This window comes from Tachypleus tridentatus, chromosome 9 (genome assembly GCF_004210375.1).
Source record: "Tachypleus tridentatus isolate NWPU-2018 chromosome 9, ASM421037v1, whole genome shotgun sequence".
Lineage (NCBI taxonomy): Eukaryota > Metazoa > Arthropoda > Merostomata > Xiphosura > Limulidae > Tachypleus > Tachypleus tridentatus.
Window position 1 is genome coordinate 60762597 of NC_134833.1, and position 23614 is coordinate 60786210.

At 32.5% G+C, this 23614-nt stretch overlaps 2 protein-coding genes across 2 annotated transcripts in view; one reads left to right on the forward strand and one right to left on the reverse strand.

The window, feature by feature from the left end:
* LOC143225304 (uncharacterized) overlaps window positions 1–23614 on the reverse strand; it is a 520157-nt gene that overhangs the window by 183999 nt on the left and 312544 nt on the right. The gene's annotated exons all lie outside the window — the stretch shown is intronic.
* Window positions 14142–18097, forward strand: LOC143225306 (uncharacterized). The gene is made up of 5 exons (XM_076454455.1): window positions 14142–14294; window positions 14759–14838; window positions 15673–15777; window positions 16581–16674; window positions 17948–18097. The coding sequence occupies exons 1-4, from the start codon at window positions 14204–14206 to the stop codon at window positions 16668–16670; spliced, it is 366 nt and encodes a 121-aa protein (XP_076310570.1). The 5' UTR covers window positions 14142–14203; the 3' UTR covers window positions 16671–16674; window positions 17948–18097.

The window sequence follows — 23614 nt, forward strand, 5'->3', positions numbered from 1 at the left end:
AACAGTGAAGAAATTTAAGAACTCAATTCTAGTGAAATATTGATTTTTAGTTATTTGTTTCAAGTGTAATTACTTTATCAGACTATATAAGAAAATGCCGATTTCTGTTTTGTGTATTTTGTCCTTCTTAAAAACAAAATCCAAAGTGGAAAACTTAATAAATAACCAGAAAGGTTCATAATGTTAACAAATTTGGAAAATAATAGAATTTGTAAAGCACTAGTGCGTGTTAAACAGGAAATGAATATGAACACTAAATAAAAAGAATTAATTAATAAATAGATTCACATAATATATTTAAAACTGAGAGTGTTTTCCGAATAAACAGAAACTTTTGATGCATAAATAATTAATTAATCAAGAATTAAAGGTCTAATTCTTGATTTTAGATGTTATTTTAAATAATACTGTTTATACACATTTCAACAAAGATAGGGGTTCAAGATCAGAGATAGTTGTTTAAGTATTGCTAACATGTTGAAATATTTTATCAACTTGCGTTCTTGGAAAGAGAGTAAATTCTGTATCCTCACGGACTCCTACAAATTTCTCATTTCGTTGAAGGTACTCCTGTTGACGTCGACGTTCATATTGTAATTGATGTTGCTGTTCCTCTCATTGGTATAATGGTAGATGTCGTTGGCATTGCTGTTGACGTTGTTGTTAATATTGTAATTGCTGTTGGAATTGCTTTTAACATCATGCATCTACAGATACGTTGAACATAATTTTATTAAAAGATATTACAATATTAAAGATGTTAATAAACATGAAAAGTATTTGTTAACAACTTCAAGATTGGTTTATAGTCCCTGTGGTAGAAATATATCGCGTTCATCGATCTGTTATAATGTATTGGGTAGTGAATAATTTATTTTTTATTTCGCCACATGCGCTATTTCTAAGAGAAGTTCCAACGACGACTAAAACTCCCAAAACCAACATAATTTCTATAATTAGTTTAAATTAATGGATGAAAGCTATTGCCTGAATGATAAAGAAATGTTTTTTTTTTTTTTTTCTAACGTGAACTCTTGATGAAAACCACAAAATCATCAAAATATTTGTAGCTCTGGTTGTGCTGGTAATCATAACGTCAATAAAAATCGACTCTGCAAATGGAGAAGGTTGGGAAAGGTTGAACAGTAAGTTCATTTTCCAGCTTTATTAATTTATAATATATTAATCCATTCGTATTTTTGAAATAAATATTATATTTTCATATTTGTACCTACTGAATAGAAAAATATAGCATTAGGACATTATTAAAGCAAACTACGTTGCTATTACAGAAAAAAAAAAAAAAATCAAAACTGTCCCATCTGTTGTATACAATTTTCTATGGTTCTAAAACGTTGAGAGTCTGTTCTGAAAATGGAATAGGCATCGTTCATCGGGATTTAGCACCCACTAGTACAGCGGTATGTCTACGGATTTACAACGCTAACATTTGGGGCTCGATTACCCTCGGTTGGCTTGGCAAATAGCCCGACGTGGCTTTGCTATAAGAAAAACAAACTCATCGGGACTATACATCAACTTTTGGAATTATTTCACTGAGATATACATTTTTATACATAACAATACTTTATGGTTTATTAAATGAGGAAAATAAGACAACTTATTTTATTTATTATGACTTTCTTACGTAGGCTGGTCCATAAAGTGAGAAATAAATATTCTCTTTATGTAAATCAAACATGTTTGTCTTTCATGCATACATATATCGAAACATTCCTGAAACCTGAATGAGATAAAAGGGTACACCGGAAATATTTTTCTTTTGTAGACAGGCAGAGGGAGATAAGACTTTGTTGTGTTTCTTAATTATTTTTCATGATTTAATCATTTATAATTTTGAAAAAAAAGTATTGGGAGCGTGAATCTGCTAACTCAAACCCATTTGTTTCAGCAAAAAGGCTTCTTGATTATATTCAATTATTATTTACATATTTAAATTATTATATTTAGGGTTCGTTTGACCCAATGAAAGTAGATGCTAAGTATGGCAGAATAGTATTTCGATTTTTTCTTTCTTCGAAATTTATCAATCGGTTAAATTATTCATTAAACGTTTAAATCTAAAGTTTTTATTTATTTTTACACAAAAGAAATTTCGACTCGTAATCTGAAGTCGCAGGTACGAATCCCGATTGCACCAAACATGCTCGCTCTTTCAGCGGTGGAGGCGTTATAATGTGACGGTCAATTCGAACATCATAACCCACCTGGCCATGCCGGGCCCTACACTTTGATAATAAAGTAGTCTAATTAAGATTTAAACATAACTCTTAAAAAAAGTTGACATTTAAATTTCTGACTTCTTGAATCTATGAGGTAGTTGTTACTAACTCAAACCTTTAGACGTTTACTTGTTTCCTACTATTCATAAATTAGAAAATACAATATGTTCCATCATTTCAACTTGTAACAGCCCCAGCGAGTAGGTTTAACATATCATAGATGATGTTTTCAAATCTTCTGTTTTGTTTCTCAAGAGTTAAATAAAAAAGGGAACGCACAGCAGAAAATTTTAACATTTTTCAATTATCTGGTGTGATTGTCACATATTTAATGTTTACATTGACAATTATAGATGAAGTGCTTTACAAGTTATACACTTTTACCTTATGTCACCTTGTCAGCTTACTGCTATCACTGTGATATTTTGATTTTTGTTTACCACATTGGTTTTATATGGCCTACAGTTAAAGATGAATTACATATTTATTGTTTAAACAATGTTCTTTAAACATGGAATTCATATCATCAAAGATGATATCATCATTGTTGACATGTTTATACAAGAATTTATAAATATTTGAAAACCTGTACACCTACAATTTTAATATAGTTTTTCTCATATAAAATTACTTCAGAGATATAAATGAATTTAATCATAAATTGTATAGTGGTGAAATGAGTGTAACAAATATGTAGAGTTCTCTGCATATTAATATATTATGCAGTATCATGATGTTTTGTCTTATTTAGATAAATACACTTCCAGTCTTTTTTTTTTTGTTATTATGTTGGGCCATGGATAAATATAGTGAAACATCTTTTTGAAACCTTAGAGAAAAACAAAGTTGATCAACGTTCTGATGTTACTGTGTTGAAGTCAAGACCTTCCTCAATTTCAACTTGTGAAACAAAAAAAATTGGTTGTAACCTACAGCTGATTGAAGTTAACAATGAATCTCCTGATAAGTGAAGTATGTTGATCAGTAGATACATATCTACAAAGTACAGAGTGAGTTTCATATTTGAAAAGACATTTATTAATATTTATCATAAATTGAATTAAAATGTAAATAACATTGTTTTACATATACTATGTAAATGAGCTAACCTTAAACCTGTTATATCTGATATGGATATTTCAGGTGTCCAGTACACACCTCAACCCACAATTTCACACCCGAATAATAAAATAAAATTAGAGTTCCAGTAGAATGTTTTTTTTATTTATTTAAGTATACTTTCTATTGATGCTTTAGTATTAAATTACAATATTTTGAGTATTTTAATTAAAACGTGATATTCTATGTTTTACTTCTGTGTACCTTCAAAATTCTTGCTTGTAAACAAAGCATTTAATAATTTTTAGAATTATTTTCTTATTTCAGTTCTTAGATTCATATTTACTACAACCTATTATGCTTTTTATAATATAAACCAGACTTTCTTTAAAACAGTTCACTTTCTATCATTAAAACCACTTGCCTTGTACAAGTGGTACAGTTTAATAACTCCTAAGATCTAGCTTTAAACTTAGTAGGACAAAAATATTTGTAAAATTTGATAGATTTTAAATAAAGTAAGTACTCTTATTAAAAGTTTGTGATTTAATTGTCAGTGTCACAATAATAACCAGAAGGTACTTTCGTTCTCTGAAGTTGTAATCCATTGATAAAATTTTAAATGCTGAGAAAAACGTGCATGTTTAATAATTTTTAACATTTCCTTGCATATTATTTCATTACTGATAACGTTTATATCTACTTCAAAACCAAAGAAATACTTTTAATACAAGATATAAGGTTAAAATAATTTATGTTTACCCAGCTAGTCTGGAATGAGAAGCTAATTAAATAACACAAATTCTTTCTTATTAAATATTTCATTAAGTTTAATTTTCAAACAACAAACACAAATATAGTAATTCCTAATTAATTGAAAATAGACTTTGAATATTAAATATAATTTCATCTCATCCAAAAATACTCTTTACAAAATATCAATGTCAACTTTGTCAACATATTTGGAAGCTAAGTTCAAAATTCACCTTCTGTCAGCAGCAGAGTGTTTATATGATTTATTAAGATAAATTTAACTATTTCATTCAGTAATTTTTTTTTTCAATTGATATCAAATTAAAAGTAACTATATATATGAAATGAAGCTTTCTTGTCAAAGTAAAATGCAGAGAAAAGTCTACGACCAATCAAAGGATTTTAAATATTTTTCAAAACATTTTTGTCATTGGTATACAAAATATTTAATATTACTTTTCCTTTACTTATATATCATAGATAAAGAGTTTACCTTGATGGGATAAATTTTTGTTACTAATTAACATCTCTTTAATTTAGTTATACCAAAAAATTACACAAATTCATGGAAAAATTAAATCACAAATAATAAGAATAATATATTAACATAAAGTTAAATTGTTTTGTTAAAAAATAATACAATTAAATATACAAAAACAAATACCAAAAACTTATACAGAACCACTAATATTTAATTTTATAACTATACACTCTTATTTATTTAGTGTAATGCCCACGGTCTTAAAGATGTTATATTTAGTAGCCTCTTTTAACATTTTTTTTCTCATGGCTCCATGGCTCATTATGAAAGCAATAGTAGTAACAAGCTGTCTGTTTGTTGATTATAGCACAAATTTCAACAAAACTACTTCTTCTAAGAAATACTTCTGCGTGACTACATAAGGAGGAATGAGTTTCATTTTAGTTTTACCTAAAAGAAACAGAAATACAGGCAAGTAATGTAGGAACTATTTAAAAAATCTTATCCTAGTTTTCGAAGACTTTGTGACATCACCAGCAATGCTAAAATCCTAATATAGCCTGATGTGGCTTTCCTATCAGAAAACACCAGCAACAGCTAAAGTTAAAGTTTTATTATGGTATGTAATATTAAAGTGACTTTTATTTATTTCATTTATAATTGATTCTACAAGTTTCAAAACAGATTTATTAAAATAATACCTAAATACCTAAAATTTGTACATAAATTAAGTTCTAAAAGCAATATATTTCATAATTCTGTTAGTTACAGTAAAAGAAATAAGCCATTCATACTTAATATAAAGAAATGTATTAACTTGTGCAGTAAATTTGCTAAGGTATACTGTCATATTGACAGTTTGTATTTGATATATATTTTAAATTGTTGAACATTGGTGTCAAAGTTTTTATTTCCGTAAACCATAATCATACAATCACTTCTTTTGATTTTGGACATGATATTACAGTCCAACTACAAGAAAGAAAAGGAAATGCCTTTTCCTGAACTGTAAATAGTGGATGACAGTTGAAATTGGATGCATTGTTCCACGATACCCCAGCCATAACCTAAGAGATAGTTGAGACACTTGGGTGCCTTTATGGACTGTTATTTGTTACAACATTAGAAAAAAGTCCTTTCTAAATACTGCACCCTGGAGGAAAAGCTGCAAATATTATTCTGAAATATCCATTATTTATAGAGCTAATACAACGCTGTTGTAAGAGATGTAGAATTCAATGTTACACTGTTCTGGTTAGTATGATCAGTTGAATGAAAGATAGAGGCTTAAGTGAAGTAGCTTCCCTTTCTGTCTAAGTTATTAATCCATCTAGTCCAAAATATATTCCAATTTACATATTAGCTTTACATCAAGTATCTAATGAATGTAATTTGAAAATTCATGTTTAAACGTTGCATCGTGTCTGTAGATGTGTAAGAAATACTTCTGTGTGTAGTAAGCAACAAGTTTCTCCTTTGGTTTCAGGTCTGCATTCATTAGTTTCTAAACTACCATTTTTATATTTCAGCTGCAACAAGTAACATGCAGTTCAACACTGATATGTATAAGAGTTGTCAAAAATATCTAAGAGGCATTTAATCCTTTAATTCAACCAGAAACATGCTGCTTAACATTAATACCTCCACTACATTTAATCGGTGTCAGAAATATATGTATTTAATAATTGAATTCAACTTAGTATATTACCTACACGTTGAATGGTTAAAATCAATAACAGAAATTTGGAATAGCAAAATGCGGTTTGCTGTTCTAACTGTTACTAGTGATATAACGAAAGAATTATTTTCACATTTCAAGTAATCAAGTCTGTATATGAGAGTAGTAATAGATTGTCTTATTAAGGAACTTGCATCTTCATATGCCTGAGTAACATTAACTTACCATCCTATATCTTGGGATACTAAGGTTGAAAGTAGTTACTTGATACTAATCAGTAGAGCAGTTAGTGCTGTTAACTGCAGACCAGATGAAAGAGTCATTAAAAGACAACATACTTCAGGTAGTATAAAACATATCTTATGCAACACAACCTCTCGAATCACAAGATTATGTGACAGATTAGCCAATATGAGTGGAACCTCTGAGAGTGTTATAGTAACATTTTGCCTCAATAACTAGAACCTTTGAGAGTCCAATAAGGTATTATTACTAGCATACTGCTCGTCTTGAAGATATCTTTTAAAGTTTATGAATATTTGTGGCACTTGAAATAGTAATGCTTATACAGAGTTTATACATTCAGTGTAAGAAAATCATGGCAGATCCATTCTGGTAGGCCCAGCATGGTCAGGTGGGTTAAGTCGTTTGACTCATAATCTGAGGGTCGCAGATTTGCATCCCCGTCGCACCAAAATGCTCGCCTTTTCAGCCGTGGGCGTTATAAGGTGAAGGTCAATCTCACTATTCGTTGATAAAAGTGTAGCTAAAGAGTTAGCAGTGGGTGGTGATGACGAAAATTATACTCTATTTGTAATTGACGTCCTTTTCTAAAGACTTCACTTTCCATCCACCCCCAAACATTTTCAATGGGGTTCTATTCGGGCAAACAACTGCATGTTCCAGAATAATCTCGTTATTCGCCATAAGAAAATCCTTTGTCCTGCAAGCATTGTGGGTTTCAACGATGTCCTGCTGAAAGATCCAGTCATATTTACACAACCAAGGGCCTTCAGTCAATAAGAATGCTCTCCCCAACATGTGAATATAGCCAAATGCTATTTGACTCCCCTGTTTAACCTGTAGTTCCATTGTTCCATGGAAGAAGAAAGCTCCCCAGATCATGATGTAACCTTCTCCACTGTGTCGTTTACAAGATGTCTTTGGTAAGATATTTTTTTCGTGCCAATAACGTTAGAAGCCATCTGGACCAACCAGTTTGAATTTCTTCTCATCAGAGAACAAAACTTTTCCACGTTTCTACATCCCATGTTTGGTGCTTCTCAACAAACTTTAACCGAGCTGTTTCGTGGAAAGGAAGAAACCGTGGCCTTTGAAGACGTTTACGGTTTTTAAAGCCTCTCTCTCGTAGATGCCATCTTATTGTTATTTTGTTCTTGCGCTGTATTTTACGTTCGTAAGGGCCTTAATCTGGTTCGACGATTGTCTGGTGTCTTGGCGGACAACCCGTCGAATCCTCCTGCTCAACGCCGGCAAAATTTTCTTTGGCCAACCACTTAGAATTCTCATTCTATATCCCTCAGGGTCTTTAAAGAAATGTGCAACAGCAGTCTAACTACTTCCAATCTCACCAGCGATGGCACGTTCATAGAGACCTTGCTTTTGTCACGTTCAAACTCTATCAACTTTTTAAACTTTGTCATGCTTTTACCCATATAACACAGGAGATGTCAGTAGAAGATCTTGACAACGCTAACACTTGAACACAAATGACTAAATTTCATTTGGTTTTAAACTTCTGACCAGATAGTATTTAGGATAATTTCATAGTGTTAACATTTTCACTATTAAATGCTAAAAAAGTTTCTTATTTCTCTTTACCCTTTTCTCGTTTTCGAAACTCTACTCAAATAAATGGTTGAGTCTAACAACACAAAATGCATATTTTTTCTTTATGTTTTTTTTTTGGAATTTCGCACAAAGCTACTCGAGGGCTATCTGTGCTAGCCGTCCCTAATTTAGCAGTGTAAGACTAGAAGGAAGGCAGGTAGTTACCACCACCCACCGCCAACTCTTGGGCTACTCTTTTACCAACGAATAGTGGGATTGACCGTCACATTATACGCCCCCACGGCTGGGAGGGCGAGCATGTTTAGCGCGACGCGGGTACGAACCCGCGACCCTCGGATTACGAGTCGCACGCCTTACGCGCTTGGCCATGCCGAGCCCTTTTCTTTATGTTCGTTGGCCTTAAGATTTTGGACAGCAGTGTATGTAACTACATTTATACGTTTTAACAATTTTGCGTTATTTTCCGTGCTTCCTGCTAGAACAGCGGTAAATCTACGGATTTACAACTTTAAAATCAGCTTTCGCTTCCCATCTGTGGGCTCAGCAGATAGCCCGATGTTGCTTTGCTATAAAAAAACACACATTATTTTCCGAGATGAAACAGTTTTTCCTTAGCTTTAAAAATGAACATATTTAGAAAAGTGTTGTACTAATTATTATTTTAAAAGTTCATATGGTTATTAATAAAATTGTATTAATAACCATATTAATAACCATTATTAATAAAATTGTATTACATTGGAAGTAACGCGAAACTTTTTGAAATGCAGTTTGTGAACGTATTCTATACAATTAATTTCATTATACTGCCTTCTTGTGTTAGTTTCCAAAAATGAAAAATCTTTTCTCTCTCTTTCTTTGTAAATATAACTTATGAATTTCTCAAATATTTTTTTTCTTTTACGTGTTCATACAGTTTCTGACTCTTCCTCCCCCAGCAACAATGGAAACGAGCTTATTTGTTTGTTTTTGAAATTCGCCAAAACAACACAAGGACTAACTGCACTAGGCGTCTCTAATTTGGCAGTGTAAGACTTAACCACCTGCCCATACCGCACCTTTATACTTTTTATTTTTTAAGGTGACATATAATACATTGATGAAAAAACTTAGGCACTTTGTTGCATAAGTTTGGTGCATCGTTAGAAAGAAATGATTCTATTTCAATAAAACAATTATCAAACACAATGAATACAGAGACTAAATTTTTTTTTTAAAGTGATTTGAAAATATAAATGAGATATCTATACGAAAAAGTAATTTTGTCTGAATACAAAAAAATAACGTTTAAATTTTTGCTTGTGTGTGTTTTCTTATAGTAAAGCCACATTCGCTATCTTTTGAGCCCACCGCGGGGAATAAAACCCCTTATCTTAGCGTTGTAAATCCGTACTTATCGCTGCACTAGTGGGGGACTCATTTTATGCAAATAAAATTTGAAACAATTGTCATTAATTGAAATATCGTTCAAAAAATTCTTAATTTTTTATAAAAATCCGAAAAAGAAACAATTTGTGGTCGACTTCATTTGATTACTGCATCCAAGTGTTACGGTTCCGGCATCGTCAGGTGGGTTAAGGCGTTCGATTTGTAATCTGAGACTCGCGGGTTCCAATCCCCGTCACACCAAACATCTTCGCCCTTTAAGCTGTGAGAGCGTTATAAAGTAACCATCAATCCTCCGATTCATCGGTAAAAAATAGCCTACGAGTTTGTGGTGGATGGTGATAACTAGTTGCTTTCCTTCCAGTTTTATACTGCTAAATTAGAAACGGCTAAAGCAGATAGCCTTCGCGCACATTCGCGAAATTCAAAAAACAAACAACACATCTTGCATTTATTACTTTTTGCAACAATCGTATGTATAGATCGAGCATGGGCATTGTAAGTAAGTGCGGGCCCTCATGTACCATATATAAATGTGCTTAAATGTTGAAAAAAAAAGAAAAATAAATAAATAAACCAAAATCTTGTGGAGGAGGTTAATGAAACCTGAACCTCCTCGGTAAACAACAATCAATACCCCAATACCCAAACAGAGAGAGAATTTATAACTTTTCATAAAGTATGCATATTATGCCTTATTAAAATAACGTCGAATTTTTATAACAAAGCACCAAAATTTTCCACAATTTTATATATATGAACAGGAATTCAACATCAAGAGTTACTTTATTTTAAACCAAGAGTCAATAAACATGGATGTGAGACACTATTCTTATTTCGGTTAGGACGCTCGAATTCCTGTCACACACCAAACATGCTCGCCGTTTCAGCCGTGGGGATTTATAAGGTAGTGATAAGCCTCACTATTTATTCATAAAAGAGTTGGCGGTGAGTGGTGATGTAATCTAATACTGCTAAATTAGGGACGGCTAGAGCAGATAGCCCTCGTGTGACTACACACGAATTCGAACCAAAAACATAAACATAGTAAAAGGCTCGAAACATAAAACGATATTGGTAAAGTAAAAAATAAAACCATATATTATGCAACTGTTTATCTATATTTTAGAATTGTAGCTAATTTTACCAGTACTGTTTCCACACATTAAGCACACGAGCACCTGCGTGCCACATTTAACAGAACAAACACAATGGGCATGTTTTGGAAATGCATGTGAACTATTATAACGTTAAATAAGCACTGCCTCATTAAACATTTTACGTTTTTAAGTATTGATTAAAGACTTGATAACCGAACTTAAATAATAGCTAAATACTTCTATTCTGGATAAAAATGAATATGAAAATTTATACGTAATCTATATAACGGAACAAATAAGTAAACAAATTTATTGTATCAGAAGATTTGAAACTTTGTGGTAGAGGTAAAGTATTATCGATCGTATTACAATATAACACGAGGGGATAACTGTTGTTATTTATACATTCCATCTTTGATGTCATACTTAGAAAATTATATACAAACCTATATTACATAATTTTTGTTATAGTTCAATAATGTTCCATATCATAAACTTTCATCATTTTCCCTTTGACATAACGGTGTGTCCGATGTTTATAACGTGTTCAACACTTTCGGTAAGCCCATTTAACGAGAAACGAGCATATAAACTTTCAATGATAAGTACTATTACATATACAGTAAATATAATCTTTTAAAAGCTCATATTATTAATGTAAGAAAAATATTAATAGACTTAAAGCTGAAGAAGATAATATTATTACAAAGAACCATATCATTTTATAAAACAGCTACACTGTATATCTCGCTTTAGAAAATTGTGTTGAATGAAAAGTGATATTTCCTTCAAATTACAAATATCCTATTCAACTTCAGGTGATTGTCTCAAGACACTACCTAGTTTGTATCTAACTATATTTGTATTCTGAAATTATTTTGTCAGATGAGTGGATTAAGACATTTATATATAAATATACATAATTAAAATAATATTTTCAAATTTTACGTGAATTAGATTTCTTTTTGAATTTTGATCTATCTGCACTTCCCGTCTCTAATTTAGCAGAGTAACACTAGAGGGTTACTCTTTTACCAATGAGTAGTGGGTTTGACCATCACATAATAACGTTTAATACCTATTCAAGTCTAGCTAGTCACTTCAGAACTATTTGTTAATAACCTTCCTTCCCTGTTAACAGATCACGAAAATTGACAAATAAAATGAAATCATCTGTTTAGATATTTGTTGCAATGTAAATCTGAAACAAAGTTTATGAAAGAAATACTGAATGAAGTCTTTACTCAAAAACATTAACTATTACATACATTGTTATTTTTAGGTAAGATATGAAACATTCACTGAAGAGATAAAAGTGATCAAATATATAAAAACTTGTTTTAAACTACATTCTACTTATATTTGCATAAGTTTCTCTAATTTACAAAATATTTTATTATATTTCAAACTACAACATCATACATTACCACATCAACATGTAATAATCATGTGAATGCTATTTATTCTACTTATAAAATAAGACATATTTAACCCCAGGATATTAATTGACCTACTGATGTGGAAGATTTCTGTTTCTCTTCATTTACATTTAAAATACCCAAAAATTTATTTGGAAAAGAAATGTATGAAATGGTTATTACAAATAATGGTTTATATACGAGAGCCTTACAAACTTCATTTGGTGGGGAAACTCAATTTTAAATCGATGGTTCACGACGAACTAATAATTCAGTGTTTATATCAGTATAGTTCACTTAACAAGAAAGTTATCTGTAACTGTTCACATGTGAGTTTTTACTAAAGTTATGCGATGTCTTTGTAGAAATACTAACGTTTGAAGTATATTCTCTTAAGTTGAACAGTTTGTAATGTTCAAAATCTATAAACGTTTTTGGTGAAATATATATAGTTTTTCGATTAATAAGCATTTATAAATATTATGGAGTCCCAGGTTTATGGTATAATAACTGCAATAAAACGAGAACATATTCTGTCTCTTGGCACGTCAATTTATAATCTTGAGGCGAAGTTCTCGAAAGTTTAGTAGGCAACAATATATATATATATTGTTGATTCTATACTCAAGAATCTTATACAAATTAAGAGAACAGGCGAGACATTTCCAATACACATATAACAATATAGGTTATACGCATCAAAATGAAACAGACATAGATATTGAAATAAATGTATAATAGTAAATTCGTAACAATGGAAAAATAAGCAATTACGTTTGGTTTAGTTCACAAGTACCGAAAAAAAAAGAACTTAGTCAAAACAGATAGAAGATTCCTTTATAATGTGTAATACATCAATATAATGAACATACAGGTCGTTGAATCAACATATAATATATCAGAACTTCTACTTCTGTTAAAAAAGAAACATCCTTTTATACACAATAACACACTCAAACTTTTCACGCTTCTTAAAACTGTTCTAATTGATTTTGTTATTTATATTTATCAGCCATGTAAGAATGTACAAAACACTAGCAGGAAGATATGTAGTATTAAATATTATCTTACAGTCAAGAAAAAACTCTTCAAAGTATTAACAAAAATTGCATACAATAATAGTTACTGTAGTGTACATACAAAAAAAATATTAAATTGTTTGTTGTGTGGAACAAAATCGTTAGTAATACAAATAATAAGAATATTTCACATAATATTCAGCATACACATCATTCAGATACATAAAACCTTACTAGCAACGTAATGTTTGGAATTTGTCAGAAAAACTGTTATCCCATATCATTTCGTCTGATAAAGTTAACCAACTGCATATAAAAAAATTAAATAAAAATTGTTATCAGTAACAATTTGATCGGTGAGTAAAACAGCAATAACATTTAAACACATTAATATTAATTATTGGCATAAAATGTTTCCCCAATTCTAACACCTGTCTTTATCCTCGGACACAAGACTGAAACATACCCCTTACATTCGTGCTATCTTCAATGAGAAAAATACTTTTCCAGATTCATGGTTAAAATAATAAATATATTAATTCTGAAACTCAGCTCTGAAAATTATGTTTATTATAAGCAGAATTACGCAAATTTAGATTTATTTTCATTACTTTACTGTTATAGAAACTTAATTTATTTGTCTTACTTTTTTAAACATTAGATGATTTAAATATCCATGTTTCATTATTTGCATTTAATGTTAAACATATTTCAAAAACAGGAACAGCAAGAAGGAGAAGGAGTAATGAAATTGAAGAGAGAAACGGTGATTCAAAAACTTGAACAGTATTAATCGTAAAGTGTGTTTGTAAAACACACAAGAAAATTCATCAGAATCGCAAAAAAAGATAAAACAACTGTTTATTTATATCTATAGTAATATAAAAACTTGTCAGACGTGGATGTACTTTCAAGGAAATAAATGTATTAAGGGTCTAATATGTATAACGTGCTCCAATACAGTGAATTTTTTCACAAGGAATGAAACTGTAAACGAAAAGATGTGATTCATGTGAACTTATTATATAAAATGAAGTCTCTTGTGTTTAAGATGATCACTGTATTATTGGTTCTTACCAGACACGGTTCAACCAATCCGGAAAAAGGTTTGCAATGATTGGTGAAAACACGAGTTAAGTTATTATGTTTAAAATAAATACAAATTAATTTAAACAATTGGCTGAAAGATGTGGATAAGTGATATAAAAAGGTTTTCCAAGGTGAAATATTTGTGAAAGCAGCAACATCCTCAACATGAAAGTTTTATTTGCAGCTGTTGTTGTGCTCATAAGCTTGACGATGGCTAGAGGCAACGCCATAGATATAGGGTGGAAACTGCTGTGTAGTAAGTTCATTTTCAAAATTTATTACTATTTACTGCATTAATTAATAGTATTACTGGAATAAGTGTTCTCTTTTTGCTTTGACAGTTACAGAAACAAAGCAATAGAAAACTAGAATAAAATACTATTAAAGCAAACTTCCTTATTTTCACAAAAACATACTATGCATAAGAAATATACTAAAATTCTTTAGTTAATAACATCACACTCTCCGATGGCTCCAAATAGTCGAGGGTCACATCAAAATTTCTTCTAGAGAATATTTCAACTAGGTTATACATGAATATCTGGAATAATTTCATTAAAGTTTTACACTTCTATTCACGTCTAAATGTTCTGATCTATTGTTGGGGTAAAAGAATGTAACTTCTTCTTTCCATTTCATAAAGTATTTTGTGGTACGCTGGTATGTGAAATGAGAAAAATGTCTTCCTAATATAACTCAAACATGTACCTTTCCATGTAGAGCTGAATAAAGAGAATCCTGAAAAAATGAATGAGGTAAAAGAGTGCGATACAAAAATTTTTGGTGAAAGGGCAGATTGGGTAAGTGTTTGGAATATTATTATTAATCAGTTTTTATTAATTCATTATAGTTTTAGAAACAATGTTTTATTACTGTAAACAGCAGATTTCCTCTTCAGTAAAGAGCTTCTTGGTGTACGAATTGCAATTAAAATTACATTTATATAGAAGGTTAGTTTAACACAGTAAGAGTAAATGTTAAGATTCAAGGATTAAAACAACAGCCCCAAACTAGTACAGCGGTATGTCTTCAGATTATAACGCTAAAATCAGGCGTTCGATTCCCCTCAGTTGGCTAAGCAGATAGCCCAATGTGGCTATCAGAAAAACAAACACACATTAAAACAACAATATTCAAATATGATAGTAAATTATTGACCGATAATACCGTTTTTCAACATTATGAAAAATGTTCATAACTTATTCAAAACTTGAATTTTTTACAGACAGTAAAAATAACTTCCAGTTTTAACTGATATTTAATAAATATTAAGGTTTGTGAAATAAGTATTTCCTTCTTTAAAATACACGATGTGTAGATGTATATTGGACGTAACTCACAGATTTGAAATAATATAATATTAATTTTTCTTACTTTCCTTGCTATATATATATTTTCCATTATTTGTCTCTGTTTCAAAAATGTTGCATATCCTCAGTTCATGTCAAAATAACGATTTCAATTTGATTGTAAAGGAACCAGAGGAGAAGCATGTTTGAAAATAGATATAATAAAATTAAGAACAATTATACTGCTTTTGACACATAAACGTACGTTTACGATTAAATATCACAAAACGAAATTATGGAAAGTAACATAAAGCTCATATAACAGAAATTGTTTTTGATGTCAAGCTTCCAGATGCAATTCGAAAATGTGAAAAAGCAGAATTTCCTACAGATAACTTGGACGAGTTCTTGAATGAAATGTGTCGTGAAGAAAGAGAAGCGGCTGTGCAGGTGATAATTAAATATAATGAAATTTTGTACTTAATTTCTGCTTTCGTAATCAAAATTTATTTCTGTTAGTACGAAGAACTACTGCGGCAACAAAATTATTTTATTTCCCTACTCTACAGAAACTAGTTATTATATATCATCACGAGATTATATAACAATTGACAAAGAAATGAGGTCTCAGCAATTTAAATATATTTTATACGACTTACTACAGCGTCTAAAAAAATTGTTACCGATATCACTGTAGATGTTGGCTTAACTTCAAATCTGAACTCAGGCCCATTTCTTTTCTATTTCAGACAACCTTGTTTTACGAAACAATCTCAATACTATATCCAATTTAGTTTAATTTTAAATTGTATAAAACTTGTATTTCATAATTATTTAATTTATAAATCCGAAAGTCCATATACAATTCCTTTATTTGAAGACTTCTCTGTGAGACGTCTAAAACACAAACACTCATATCTTATCAGTCAAAGAAAAGTTTTAAAGTCACTAGTGTTTTTCAGCTTTCGAAACGTCTCTTTGACGTTGATTTTTATCTAATTATATTTAATTGTTCTGCACTATGTTTATGTATATGTAATTCCATAACTATGTATGTGAAACGAACCAACTGATTAAAGTTGCAATAAATTATAGGAGATTTGAGTTATGTGATCTATAGTCACCCTAAAACTACAATATACTTTAAGGCTTTAAACAAACACATTTTATATTTGTTGAAGCTTTTTATTCTTCAAGGTTTCAGTCTTGAAAAATCTCAAGTGACATTAAATCCTGTTTGTATATTGGTGTAGGAAATGAAAATGTGTGTCGGTGAGAAATATGCAGAACTTCACGTGGATCCAGAAACTATAATCATTGAAGCGATTAGCAAATGTTTGTGAAGACGTAAGTTAACATCAGGTTAAAATATACCTGTACATTTGATACATTAAAGAACTACGCCGATAATTCTATCAACATTATTGTCTACAAGAACATTTAAAAAATATTTATAGTTTGAAATAAGGTTACGAGTTTTTTAACAGTTAGACCCTGTAATAACTATTGACGTATCAAATGCCTTACTTTAAGAGAAAATACCACAGCAATCGAAAATTAATTTTATATATTAGTGTTGATTAATTGTTTAGTTTTATTTTCGCAGTATAGAAGGCTAGCACTTTAATTATTCTTTTATTTCTAAATATGTGATGTTATGAAAATATGTGATAATATATAAAGACTTGTACAAATACAAAAAAAAGACGTTGAATAAAAACCTACATTTCCTTACATAGATTGATAAAGTATCCTTCTTAAAATGAGTTAAAGATGTTAAGTCGTATATCTCTCAGAAATTCTGCAATGATAATAACACGTAAGAAACATGATACAATTATACTTCATTCCCACTCCATTACACTTTAAAAGAGAGACAGGTAGAATCTAATGAGGATCACGGGTTCGAATTTTTGTCCCACCAAACACGCTTGTCCGTGTCGGAGCGTTATAATATAATAATTGCTCTAGTTGTAAATGAAAGAGTAGCCTAAGAGATGGCGGTAGGTAGTGATAACTAGCTGTTTTCCTTCAAGTCTTTTACTGGTAAATAAGGAACGGCTAACAAAATTCAAAACAAACATGCCCAAAAAACTAATGAGGATAGTATTGTAGGATAATTTCACGTAGAATGACACTGGTAATCCACGTTAAAAACATTCTGGTACACTGCACTTTAGAATAATAATTGTGATATAATAAAATTACAATTGTAACACAATAAAGAAGGGTTGTACTACGAAATGAAATACAATATCTATAAACTATTATATTGTATAAACATATAATCTGATGAAATCTAAAACAAGAAAAAAACAAATATCTGCAAATAGATAAATTTTATTTAATCGAAAGAGAAAAACTAAATTTTATTATACAAGAAAATATTTTAAACTTTTCATTTCCCTGAGTACCAGCTAAGTAAGATATTTGAGTTTTTTAATCCAAAAACAAAAAAACTTTTGTCACCATTTTAGAACAATGGTCAGAATTTTGTGATTTGTCTCTCACATTTGGTATTAATTAATGTGACTAATATATTATACGAAATGTTATTGGATTTAATTCGATGTGTATTGACAATAATACCTAATCGTTTCAATGTTATTTTTATTTACAGCTTCAACCAATCACTTAACAGTTGATGAGGATCATCTTCTACATTTTACCTATAATATATTAATTTGAATCTGTCGTTGTTTCCTTTTTTTTGGAATATGTTTAACTCTCAAAAACCTTTATCTTGAAAATAAAACTCTCAAAGCAACAACACTGTTGAGTTTGTATTAATTTGTTAAATTTCATTTTCAGTTTGTATTGGAACAAAGGGTACCGTGTGATTTGGATGATGTAATTTAATACATGTTGTTTCTTCAGTGTCTTGTTAAAACGGAGAAAATCCAGTCATTATATTTTTTTCAATTGAAAAAACATTATTCTAAATTATTCTCATAAAATTTCAATGAAGAAAAGAATCATCACTTCCATGTGCTAAAAAAAATTGAAAAAAAATTTTTTATATCTACAAGAAATTAAAGAAGTTGGGAACCCATACTTATTCATAAATTTGTACGCTCAGCATGGCCTGGTGGTTAAAGCACTCGAATCGTTGGGAGTTCGAATCCCTATCGCACCAAACATGCTTGCCATTTTAGCCATGGGAACATTATAATGTGACGATCAATCACACTATTAGTTTGGTAAAAGAGTAGCTCAAGAGTTGACGGTTGGTAGTGACAACAATCTGCCTTCCCTCTTGTCTTACACTGCTAAATAAAGAATGACTAGTACTTTTTCGCGAAATTTAAACAAACAATAAAAAAATGTTTCTTTTCACTACTCCAGGGAAGTTTACCTCTTCTTGTCTCTTACTGTTGTAGCCTCCCTTCTCATTTGGGGGGTCATGTTATTTAAAATGCTTGTTTTGACTTTTCATTTTGGTACCAATATCAAACCCTGTATTTCCATCACTAAGGGATCTTTCTCTTGCCCTACTTCATTAGTTCTTGAAATGGTGATTTGGATACTAGTGTTCTCCCTTATTCTTCACTTTCTGGACAAGTCTTTTTTCTGGAACTGTTTCTTTTGAATATCTCATTTCCCTTGGATATACCCATACATTTATCCTTCAGTGTTTTCTTTCCTGTAAGTGCAGGTATCTTTACGGACATATTATCTTATTTTCAACTTCTTACAGTTGTGAGTGTTTGTACAAACCCAGCTGACCCTGAAAGTTCCTCTTCCACCACAACTTGCTTGGGTTTGCATCTGTTTGGAGCATGTGTGCACCTACTGCTTACATATGTGGTTACATATCTGTGGGGAGCAAATCACTCCTCATACTTTACGTTTGACCTATACCAATCCTATGAAAACATTTTTCCACTGTTTCTTTTCTATTTGGATAAAGTTCTCGGTGCCTGATCCATTTTCAACATTGGATCTCAAGGAACAAAGTTTATCTTTCTTTACATCCTTAATCTGTTAACATTTTTTAAGCTTGTTATAATCTTTTATCAAAAACCTTTCATATTTCCTTCCTTCTCTTGATTGTGGAGCACTATTCCACGAAGATTTTGTTTTCCAAGATTTGATCTATTTGCTTTGGACACAAGTCAACAGTGTATAGTTGTTCGTCTATTATGTTTTGAAAATTTAGATTCTGGACTCTTCACTTTTTTAATTCTTTGGGGTTTTCAGAGGAATGGCTCTTACTATGAACATCTTGTTGTTACCATTTTATTATCTTCACTTCTCACTTCCATCCATTTGGTATCCAGTATCCAATTGCAATTCTGGATGAGCGTACTTTGTGCCTAGTGTGGTTCTAGTTGCTTTAAAAATACTACATCTATCTTTTCTTTTCCACTTATTCTTGAACTTTTCCAACGTTATTTACCACAGAGACATGATGAAATTTTGTTTATATTTTCATCTTGCTTCCAGTTTCCTTTATTTTACTTTTTATTTTCAAAATCGGTTATATCCTTTTTGCTAGGCCCGGCATGGCCAAGCGTGTTAAGGCGTGCGACTCGTAATCTGAGGGTCGCGGGTTCGCATCTCCGTCACGCCAAACATGCTCGCCCTCTCAGCTGTTAGGGTGTTATAATGTGACGGTCAATCCCACTATTCGTTGGTAAAAGAGTATCCCAAGAGTTGGCTGTGGGTGGTGATGACTAGCTGTCTTCCCTCTAGTCTTACACTGCTAAATTAGGAACGGCTAGCACAGATAGATAACCCTCGAGTCTTTGTGCGACATTCAAACAAACAAACAAAGAAACCTTTTTGCTGCCAGTATAACATTGTTAAATACGACCTTGTATAAGGTAGAAATTAATAAGTAATATCCCTCATGGGTTGTTTAGTCTATACGTAGGGGTTAAGGCCTGAGCTATGTATACTAAGAATGACTAGTCATATGGTAGGACTATTTTAACTGTATAAATAAAGATATTTCAAACCTACTTGAAGAGATCAAACCAAAGTAAACTATACAAAACAAGCTTTTGACATCTGGGCTCAGGGAGAGGGATTTGTTAGATAAAAGTGTGCAAGTCGCAAGTCAGAGAAGGTGTCACCAACAACTTTAAAGCTTCTTCGCTCGTCAAGATGGGCTCTGCTTCTGCCACAATGTATCCAGTTTGTGCGAGGCAAGTGGAATTGCCTGTAACCCGAAAGAATGGCGGCTCTTCATTGATAGCTCATCCAGAATCCTCAAATCTATGCTGCTCCGTAACGGTCATAAGTATTTAAACGAAAACATGTTCATTCTCTTTTGTGTGGGAAATGTTTGGTTTTGACTATAATTTAGTGAAACAATTAGTGTATAACTTTACCCATGCGATAAATGATTTGTTTGTTTGTCTTGAATTTCGCACAAAGCTACTCGAGTGTTACCTGTGCTAGCCATCCCTAATTTAGCAGTGTAAGACTAGAGCAGGGGTTCCCAAACTTTTGGCACTCGCGACCCCTTACCTTAAAGTTTGAAACCCATGTGACCCTCTACTTAGGGCTTACTATCAGCAGCTTAATTTTTCTTTTATTTTCTGTGAAGGAGAGGGAAAGAAACATCTAAAAAAGTATTTAAAAATTCTGTAATTCCAACCTGAATTCACAGAAAAGAACATATATTTCTTAAAATAATATTAACATGGGTTTGAAGAGCTATCCAACCCTGCTAGTGAGATGCTTGATGTTGCATTTTAGCAGCAAGCTTTGAAATTCGTGGCCGAGCGTTTGTTAGAGCCAGTCTCATGTCATCTCCAACATCCAATCTGTTCCTATTCTTTGTTTTTATATTAACAAGAGTGGAAAATCCTGCCTCACACAAGTAGGTAGAAGCAAATGGAACAAGGACACGTAAAGCTATCATGCTGACTTTGTAGTATGACTGATACATAGCGCACCAGAAGTGAGTGACGGATTTCACCTTGAAAAGATCATGAGCTGAAGAGTCGTTCCTTAGATCTAGAAATTCATCTTGGATATCATCTGGGATGCTGGATACATCAAGCTCAGCACAAAATGGGTTCCTTTCCAGGGTCTCATGTTCCTGTGATAGCTCAGGGAAGTAACGCTCGACTTTCTTTTCTAGAGACTGAAGATGTTCGGTAATCTCATCCTTGAGGAACTGATCCAGTTGGATCTGAGACTCATCCGTCACTTCACAAAGTTATTCACACATAGCGATGTTTCCAAGATTGGTTTTCCGACGCCAGTTCTGCAGTTTGGAAACAAAGGCCCGAAGACTATCTTCAAAAAGGAGGAAATGTGTTTCCCTTCCTTGAAGCTTCAAATTGAGCATGTTCAGCTGGTCAAAAATGTCGGCTAGGTACGCAACCCTTTTATTCCATGCTTCATCTTCGAAGTGAGCTACAAGATCTTTCCTTTCTTGAGTCTCAAGGAATAGCTTTATTTCATCTTTTATTTCAAAGACACAATTAATAACGTTTCCTTTCGACAACCAACGTACTGCTGTGTAGAAGAGAAGGACTTCGTGGTCAGCATTCATGTCTTTGCATAGTTCTTTGAATAGGCAAGTGTTGAGTGATGAGTCTTCACATAATTTACAATTTTGACTACAGATTCAAGCACTTCCTGCAGGTAAGAGCATATTGGTGAATCATGCAGTGGATGCCCTTTGCTTGAGGTGCTAGCTTCTTCACTCTCGACTGGAATCCTGATTTCGATTCCAGCATAGCCGGTGCCCCATCCGTACAAACCCCACACACGTTTTCCCATTGAAAATCTTTGTCTTGAAAAAAGTTGAAACTTTTTGCATGACATCATCAGCTTTTGTTGTGGTTTCAAGTGCACTGTAGAATAAGAATTGATGTCACCTGAATTAATGTATCTCACGAAGACAAGCAACTGAGAACATTAACTTACATCTGTTGACTCGTCGAGCTGAAAGGAGAACAAAGCGGAACCCTTGATTTCAGTCAAGACCTGTTCCTTCACATCCATAGACATTTTAGAAATGCGCCTCTGTATAGTATTATTTGACAGGGATACTTGCTGCATCTTCTTTGCACTGGCTTCTCCAAGAATAAGATTTACTGCTATCATCATGCAGGGTTTAAGAAGTGTTTTTCCAATCGTGTGAGGCTTTTTTTGTTTAGCAATTTCGAATGCAATCTCATATGAAGCTTCCACTGCGGCTGCACTCTGCTGCTGAAACGACCCACTTCTATCGATTTTTTGGCTTTTAAGACACCGTTCATGCCGTTTGAAGAAATCCAAACCCTTATTTGCGTGTTATGGGTATTTCGTCTCGAGATGACGCTTGAGATTTGATGGTTTCATTGATTCTGCACTCGAGACAGCATGGCACAAAACACACTGTGGTTTCTCGATGCCGTCGTTGGCGAGGACAGTGGTGAAGCCAATGATGAGGTAGCATTCTGAGTATCTGCGGCGTTTAGCCATGGACACAACTCACCTCTACTGCTTACTTATCTCCTTGTTAAAATAAAATAAAAATGTTGAATAATGAACGCTTTGGCAACTGTAGATCTTACACTGACTACTTGTGGGGGTTGCAGGTAGAGTAATGTTGGGGTAAGTATTGGGAGAGAAGGGAGCGTGGCAAGTCGCGCGATTCGTCATCCACCAATCAGCAACGGACATGTGACTCACGTGTCGACAGCAAGCACACACACACTTAATCACAGATAAACAGACACACAAGCATACGTACATGCGCGTGCTCTCACATACTCGCTACTCACTAGTACACACATACATACAGTTGCAGACACATACAAATTCACACAGGCACATTCACTCACAGGCACGCATACATACACCCATAATATCACCTAATGACATTGAACTAACGTAGCACACATTTTGCTTTGCACCGAAACAAAAAAATGTAAGAGCATGAAACTGTAATTGATGAAATAAAATTAATGTTATCCCAAGCTACTTATAACAAGGCTAAGCGATTCCCCTGCCAAGGCTTTGCGACCTCCCTGCCAAGGCTTCGCGAACCACCGGTTGGGAAACCCTAGACTAGAGGAAAGGCAGCTAGTCATCACCACCCAACGCTAGCTCTTGGGCTACTCTTTTACCAACGAATATTGTGATTCACGGTCACATTGTAACGCCCCCAAGGCTGAAAGGGCGAGCATGTTTGGCACGACGGGGATACGAACCCGAGACACTCAGATAACGAGTTGCACGCCTTAACACGCTTGGCCATGCCACACCCCGATAAATGAACACAGGTATTTATACTCACAATAAAAATAAGATCTGCCCTATTATTCATTTTGGAACCAAT

What these genes read in the sequence shown, in the direction of transcription:
- LOC143225306 (XM_076454455.1), top strand. Translation starts at nt 14,204, where the DNA reads ATGAAAGTTTTATTTGCAGCTGTTGTTGTGCTCATAAGCTTGACGATG. An exon ending in TTGGTGAAAGGGCAGATTGG is followed by an intron (nt 14,839 to 15,672) that starts GTAAGTGTTTGG and finishes TTTGATGTCAAG; the next exon opens with CTTCCAGATGCAATTCGAAA. An exon ending in AAAGAGAAGCGGCTGTGCAG is followed by an intron (nt 15,778 to 16,580) that starts GTGATAATTAAA and finishes ATATTGGTGTAG; the next exon opens with GAAATGAAAATGTGTGTCGG.